This window comes from Salvia hispanica, chromosome 4 (assembly GCF_029641045.1).
Source record: "Salvia hispanica isolate PSC_SH4W2 chromosome 4, Shi_PSC_v1, whole genome shotgun sequence".
Taxonomy (NCBI): Eukaryota; Viridiplantae; Streptophyta; class Magnoliopsida; order Lamiales; family Lamiaceae; genus Salvia; species Salvia hispanica.
In genome coordinates this window covers 41,493,096-41,501,328 of record NC_142695.1, presented here as the reverse complement: position 1 = coordinate 41,501,328, position 8,233 = coordinate 41,493,096, and the positions used below count along the sequence as shown (strand labels likewise).

The following is an 8,233-nucleotide window of genomic DNA, read 5'->3' as shown; positions in this document are numbered from 1 at the left end:
CAAGATAAATTAGGTGAAAAGGCAAAGTGAAGATGCATTGTAAGTCGGATTGACCTCTTCTAAAGAAGGACAATGACTTAGATAACAATGTAACTTCTAAATGAGAGATCTCAATCCAGTTGGGCAGTTGTTGCAGTGGGAGCTATTTATTTATGCTCACTTAATTGTTTTGTTTTGATGTTAGAGTTTTGTTTTATTGGTACAGTTTAGTTTAGAAAGAATTCAGTTTCAGTTTCTAAACTTGTTTATGATTAAATGATGTTCGATGTCATTTTATAATGCGTGCATTATTAAGAAATGTGATTCGAATATCTATCATAGTACCATAGAAAATCAAATTATACATCATAGTATCTAAACAATATAAATGTAACAAAATTGAGTTTCGAACAACAGTTCAACTTCTTATACAATGAATGATAAAGTATTTATGGCACTTAGACATAAGGCCAAGAAACTACTTAGTAATTGTTCAAACTGATTTTGTCTAACTCAAGTGACTATCGAGATTTTAACAACTTGCTTGTTAAATAGCTCGAAAGTCAAGTAAGTCTAGTTGATGCACTATAAGTAAGGATCATTTGGTGGTTCAAGGGATTCAGAATACTTATAGAGATGCAACATAGAAAGACTAGCAAGTCTCAATGGTCTACACCATGGGAGACGAGCAATGAGTTAAGATCAGTAGTGGGAGTTAAATCCTAGTTGACTACTCCAAGCATTCTTCTAAAGAATGGAATAGTCATATAAGAAGATATCGAAGTCTCTCTAAGACAAGTTCGATATGGGAACAGTTTCACTCAATGATACCTTATCATTGATGGGATTTACGTTGGAAACAACGAGTTTTATCTTAAAGAAACTACCATAACATCAGTACCTTCTACAACACACGAGTTGTGGACTAGAGGTAAGTCTAGTCCAGCACATCTCAAGGTGTGGAGTTATTCCAACACATGTTTTGGAAAAGGTATCCAAGTATTGGAGTTGTGTACTGAGGTATGTTTTAAGATTGTCCCAATTGATAGAAAAGGTACGGGTTCTATAATCTTCACAGCAAGATAAGTGTTTGTTTACATCAATACTAGATTCTTTGATGAAGATTATGAGAAGAACTACAAGCCTAACAAGCATGATAATTCTCAAGATAATGAGAATATCTATTTTCGATCTTAACCAAGAAGTCATACCATTAGATGCTTATGCACTTAGAAAATCAACATTTGTACCTAAGATTATAAGAGTCATGCCGTCGTGGGAGCGTTCCTTGCGAACATAACAAGTTCATTGGTCTAAGAGAGTCTTTAGACTCAGTTTTAGATCGACTTGAATCTAATCCCTGTAACTACAAGGACACATTGACTCATTCAGATAATCGTTCTTGATAAGATGATAGATTCTGAATAATAATCTAAGATAGACAAGAATGTTTGCAAGACTTGCGATACTACCCATAGACTATTTTAGCCAGTGGGAACTAGTGGATCTGCAAGTGTAAACAAGGATCTTGAAAGGCTAGAATAATGGCTAAGGGTTATACCCAGAAAGAATGATATTATACAGAAAGAAAGAATGATATTCTCGCTTGCCATTATGCCTAAGACGATCTGTGTCATATTGTCATATTAGGATGTATGTATTATGATTGTCAAGACAGTTTTCTTTAAGTAGAAGTCTTGAGGAGATCATCTACATGGAACATCTTAATGGTTATGTACTACAAGTATAAGAAAGTTGAAAGTGCACTATATATGGTATTCTTGGTACTCTACGATGATGACATCTATAAAAGTTGATAAACAACTCAAAGGGTTATCTAGCGTAGGAAACTGGTCGTCTACCCAGTTTAAGGATGATGGATTTAAGATAAACTAGTTACATTCTAAGCATCTAAGTCATTAGATTGCTAGAAAAAGAATGTTAAGTTTTCTTAAAGAATCCTACATCTACATCATACTTAGACACTTTAGCATTGAAAATTCCAAGAAAAGTTTTAACTTCTCTGGATGGAATTATCTTGTCTCTAGTCAAGTGTTTTTCGACACTGAATGAGATCAAGAAGAATGAGACAAGTTCTGTAATTGGAAGTCTCATGTATGCTATGATGTGAATTAAGTTAGATATTAGCTTTGCCGTTGGCATAGAAGCTTGATATCATATTAACCACGGCCAAGGACATTGGATTGGTAAAGAATATACTATAGTACTTGAAGAAGGCTAAATGGTATGCTCTAGTTTACCAAACATCCATGTTATGTCCTTTAGGTTACATCGACTCGATTTTTTTATTGATCGGTGATCGAGTTATCCTCTGACTATGTGTTCACGTTAGGAGTTGAAAACTGAGTCATGAAGAAGTGTGATCAAATCATAGACTCTATCATGAAAATTACAAGTGTGGTTTCATTGGAAACTACTAAGGTAGTTATTCATCTCAGTTACTTCCTAATAGCTTTGACCGTGATTCCGAGTATGCCTATGAGTATTATATTTTATTATGGTTACTCTAGACATGTGTCTAACTCGAGGGAAACACGATCTGATAAAGCTAAGCAATCACATAGAGAGGAAGTATGAAATTAATTAAGGATTTAAGTGCGCAGCGAGACATTATGGTTACCAAGATATCATCAGAGAACAACCTGACAGAATTTTTCACAAAATGCCTATATGGCAACATGTTTTACACATAAGGTGAAAAGTATGGTAGTTCGATGTATCATGGTCCGAGACCTGCTTAGAGTATAAGTGGGAGAGTTTTGGCAGTGGGTATACTCGAAAGCATGATTTTGAGTATAAGTGGGAGATTGTTAGGATTGGTATACTGAAAAGCATATTTCGAGCATGTTGCACGGATAGAATTGCTTGTATACAATAAATTCTACAATCCACTTTTAACCCAAGGCGAGAAGAAGTAATTTTATCGCATTGATGTTTGCTTGTGCATTTATAAGATGTTTCTCAAACATTTAAATGTATAAGAAGCAAACAAGTCTAATTTTTCTACATAGTAGACTGGTCGTGAACGATGTTCACAGAAGGTGACGCAGTCGGTCCTTTGTAGAAGAGAAATAGAATTTCACAACCTAGATAGGCTTTGGCTACCTATCGTGAAAGGTTGCAGTGTCAGTCCGCATGTTTCCTTACCTTAGGAAATAAATGACACTGGTGTGGTATAGCACTGAAGGATCTAACAGTTGAGATAAGTCTTTCTTGCTATTTACCGAAAGACGAGGTCTCGGTGATTGTTATTTCTTAATCATTGTTGACATAACATTGAGCATACGATATTGATTATGCACTACTTTGATTTATCAAATGGTGCGGATTTTTCGCAATCCAAGAATCCTGATATCTTGGGTAGTGGTGATCAATGTCTAGAGGTGCTAGTATTGTTATTGCAATGAATCGTGTGTTGGGTGAGTCCAGTTTGATTATATCCTCAAGAGGTGTTCGAAAAAGGTTTTATTATTCAGAAACCCGTCCGGTTGGAATTTATTCCAGAATAATAAATAAAGATTTTGAACTAGACAACTCTTGGAAAAAGATATTAATTAATTAAAGTCAAATAACAGACTTAAATTGATTAATGGATATTTATATTTTAACACGGGAAATAATAAATTAAAGAGGTAATAGCCCGGATTACTCGTAATTTGGGATTGGACGGGCAGTCAATATTATTATACTATAGTGGATGATAATAATATTATGTTGGACTTGTATTAAATCGGAGGCTCAATTTAATTAGTAAAAGTCCAACAGGTTTGACCCAAGTTCAACCTCCATGGATCCCTAATCTGGCCCATCATAACTCTATATAAAGGAGACTAAATAGAAGACCATTTTAATGATTTTTGGGCTTAAAATTTCGTGCCCCTCTCTCTCCAAACCAGACGGAATTTTCCCTTCCCTTCTGTTGGGAATTCTGTCTTCTGTTTAGTCAAGCCCTTTTCGATTCTGACAAGCTTTGCCCACCCAAAGGTCAGATTCTGAGTTCGGGATACAGATTAGAAGATTCGTGGTCGAGTACGAAGATCTTCATGTGGAGAAGGAGCAAGCAATCGTCGATTCTTTGGAGAATCAGATCGGTAACCCTAATCCGTAGGAAATTCATGAATTAGGGTTCTTATTCCTTGTTTGTGAATTATATGTGTTCTAGCGTGCAATTGATTGTTTAACATGTGATTAATTGATCCCATAATCGGTCAAATAGATCTGTAGATCTGATTTATTTGTTTATGCATGACTTCTGCTGTGCAAGGGGCACCAAACCCCAGCAGTTTGTTGGGCCTAGGGGTCTAAAATCAGATGATCGTCCTGATATCGTTAGTAGGATGTTTAAAGTGAAGTTGGATGGTTTCATAAGGGATGTTAAGAGTAAAAAAATATTTTGAACCGTTAAAGCAGGTTCATTTGCATTTTTTAAAAGTTTTTTTAAACATGAATTTAAGTATTTTATTTTATAACTAAACCATATTCTTTTTATGTATTGTGATGCAGTTATTTACACCATTGAGTTTCAGAAACGTGGATTGCCCCATGCACATATTTTGTTTTTTTTAAGCAATGAGGATAAATAACCTCATCCTCGACGCATTGATGAAATTATATCTGCTGAAATTCCTGATCCATTGATTGATACTTATTATTATGAGTGCGTCAAAGAGCTTATGATGCATGGTCCACGTGGTGTTGTTCGAAAATCATCCCCTTGCATGCGTGATGGACGTTGCACTAAGTATTATCCCAAGAAATTTGTTGCTGATACAATCTTTGACGATGATGGTTATCCCATTTATAGGCGTAGAGATAATGGTCTGGTTGTGTCGAAGGATGGTGTTTCTTTGGATAACAGATATGTTGTTCCTCACAATCGTTTTCTCCTTATGAAATATGGTGGCCATATTAATGTTGAGTGGTGCAATCAGTCCCGGTCAATCAAGTATTTGTTCAAATATGTACATAAAGGTTATGATAGGGTGACGACATCTTTTTTCCAATCTGGAGTTGATGGTGTTGAAAAAAATCTGGATGAAGTAAGTTTGTATTATGATTGTAGGTATGTATCATCTTGTGAAGCTGCTTGGAGAATTTTTGGGTTTGAGATTCAATACAAGGATCCTTCGGTTGAACGGTTGAGTTTTCATCTTCCTAATGAACAACATATCATTTTTTATGAAGCCGATTCATTGGATAATGTCCTGAATCGTAGGACAATTCATGAGAGTAAGTTCTTAGGTTGGATGGAGGCAAATAAGATATATTCTGAAGGGAGAAATTTGACATATGGCGAATTTCGACCAAGTTTGTGTGGAAGAAGGATCATTGGCAACCTAGAAAACAACGTTATTCGATTGGGAGGTTGTTTTATGTTGCTCCTGGTTCTAGTGATATGTATTACTTGAGATGTTTGTTGAATGTCATTAAGCGAGCTACATGCTATGAGGATCTTAGATTTGTTAATGGTGTTCAGTATGATACATTTAGAGATGCATGCTTCGCTTTAGGATTGTTGGATGATGATAAGGAGTATATTAATGGAATTGTTGAGGCTTCTTTTTGGTCATCTTCCCATTCACTAAGATTGTTGTTTGTAAGTCTGTTGTCATCAGAATCTGTTTCTCGACCGGATGTTGTATGGCAAAAGTGTTGGAAACATTTATCCGATGATGTTGTTTATAACCAAAGAATATTAAGGAATCAACCAGGTAATTTTTAATTGAAATCTTTTTGTTGTATTTATTAAATATTTTTTACGTCGGCCTAATTACACACATATTTTTATTACTCCAGGTTTGGTGCTGAGTGATGATGAAATTCAGAATTTTGTGTTGGCGGATATTGAGAAATTGTTAATGAATGTTGGTAAAAGTTTGCGTGATTACCATGGTATGCCGTATCCAAAATTGCAGTATTTTGAAACATCTCAAAATACATTGATCAGCGATGAGTTGTGTTATGATCGTGAAGCTTTAGGAAGAGAACACTTGGAATTTCTTTCAAAGTTCACGGATGAGCAACTTTATGTTCATGATATGATAATGTCGTTTGTGAATTCAACTGAAGGAAGAATATTTTTTTGTTTATGGCTATGGAGGTACTGGAAAAACATTCATCTGGAGGTCTTTGTCAGCAGGGATTCGTTCGAAGGGAGGTATTGTGTTAAATGTGGCGTCCAGTGGCATAGCCTCTTTATTGTTACCTGGAGGTAGAACAACTCACTCACGCTTTAAGATTCATATCAATGTTAATGAAGATTCTATGTGCAATATAAAACAAGGTACGGATCTTGCCGAGCTTATTATAAGATCGAAACTTATCATATGGGATGAAACTCCGATGATTCATAAACATTTCATAGAAGCCGTTGATAGGACTTTTAGAGATATTCTTCGTGTATTTAGTGAGTCCAGTATGGACAAACCGTTTGGTGGAAAAACTATAGTTTTTGGTGGTGATTTTAGACAAATATTACCTGTTGTTCCTAAAGGGAGTCGATAGAGTATTGGGAATGCCACCATTAACTCTTCATATCTTTGGAGTAATTGTACAGTGTTGAGGTTGACCAGAAACATGAGACTGTTGAGTGTCGAATCTTCTGTTGAAGCTTCTAAGTTGAAGGAGTTTTCATCTTGGGTTGCTTCTATAGGTGATGGAGTTGTTGGTGGTCCGAATGATGGTGAAATCGTAATTGATCTTCCCTCTGACATTGTACTGTCTAATACTGGAGATCCTCTTAAAACCATTGTTGAGAATATATATCCTTCTTATATGGATCCTGAAGAGTTGAGCACTTGTTTGCATGATCGTGCTATACTTGCTCCCACGCTTGATGTTGTTGATGAGGTTAACCAGTTCATGATTTTGATGGATCAGTCTCAAGGTCGGGTATATTTGAGCTCTGATAGCATTTCAAATTCAGATTCCACATCGAATGGTTTTGTTGAGATACATTCAGTTGAATTTTTGAATAATTTGAAGTGTTCAGGTACCCCTAATCATGAATTGATGTTGAAAGTTGGAACTCCAGTAATGTTGTTAAGAAACATAGATCATTCTAATGGTTTGTGTAATGAAGCCAGATTGATAATCACCCGGTTAGGTGATTATGTTTTGGAGGCACGTGTCTTGGGGGGGCATAATATTGGTCATAAAGTTTTGATTCCGCGAATGTCATTGATACCGTCTGATCCAAGGCTGCCTTTCAGATTCCAACGACGACAATTTCCTTTGGCTGTATCATATGCAATGACCATTAACAAAAGTCAAGGCCAATCTTTGTCCCATGTTGGATTATTTTTGAAAAAACCGGTCTTTAGTCATGGACAACTTTATGTTGCTATATCTAGAGTCACAAGTCGTGAAGGTTTGAATATTTTAGTCTGTGGGGATGAGAATGATAGTAGAAGTGATTCTACTCTTAATGTTGTTTACAAAGAAGTCTTTCAAAATGTATGAATTATTGGTGTTAGAGAGATGATTCTAATGATTTTATCGAGAAGATGTTTGAATTCTATGTTGTGTTTTGTTTACTTTGGCATTTAGTATTTCTCGGTCTTTTTAATATATATCCTGTTTTATTTCTATTTCTTTCCCCCATGTCCTTTCACTACAGTGGTTTGACAGACTGATAGATGTAGAAGTAAATGTATGATTTTTAAAGCTTCATAATCATATATGAATACAAAATTTAAATAGTTTCTATTCTTGATTTGCAATAATTTCTAATTTTTTTATATATATATTTTTTGATTTAATTCGTTTTAAATACATTTTCTTATTTTTTGAAAATTATTTGGCCCGTGCATAGCACGGGTGGTAATACTAGTCTATACATATATAAAGCCCCAGTTTTTTGGCACGCCACGTGTCACACTTTGGGTGGGAAAAATATAGATAACTTTTATGTTGTGTTTGCAGATTGTCAGAGCTCAAAATCTTGAGCAGAGTGCAAATATTAGGTCTCTGCAGCTATAACCTGAAAAGTTTTTGGTATAAATATTTTAGTTGAAGCTTTCAAAAGAAGTTTTGAAATACTGCACTACAGCAGTATGAATGACAGAGTTGTCAACCAAACCTTACGGTTCTTACAATCATCCTCCTAGGATTAGAATAATTTAAATTTAAAACCCAATCTCATGTGAAGAAGATAATGAAGATATAAATTGGTTTCTTAAACTAATTTTTGCAGGAATAGACTTGGAGGTAAAAAAAAAAATTCAAGCTTTCA

The 8,233-nt window shown here is 35.2% G+C and overlaps 1 protein-coding gene and 1 pseudogene across 1 annotated transcript; both read left to right on the top strand.

Annotated features, from left to right (window-relative positions):
- The first annotated feature begins 4,676 nt into the window (after positions 1 to 4,676).
- On the top strand, positions 4,677 to 6,504 carry LOC148928670 (uncharacterized; annotated as a pseudogene).
- A 309-nt stretch (positions 6,505 to 6,813) lies between these two features.
- On the top strand, positions 6,814 to 7,461 carry LOC148928669 (uncharacterized). The gene has a single exon (XM_089070192.1). It carries the CDS (start codon positions 6,862 to 6,864, stop codon positions 7,459 to 7,461), a length of 600 nt encoding a protein of 199 aa, XP_088926318.1. The 5' UTR covers positions 6,814 to 6,861.
- The last annotated feature ends 772 nt before the right edge of the window (positions 7,462 to 8,233 follow it).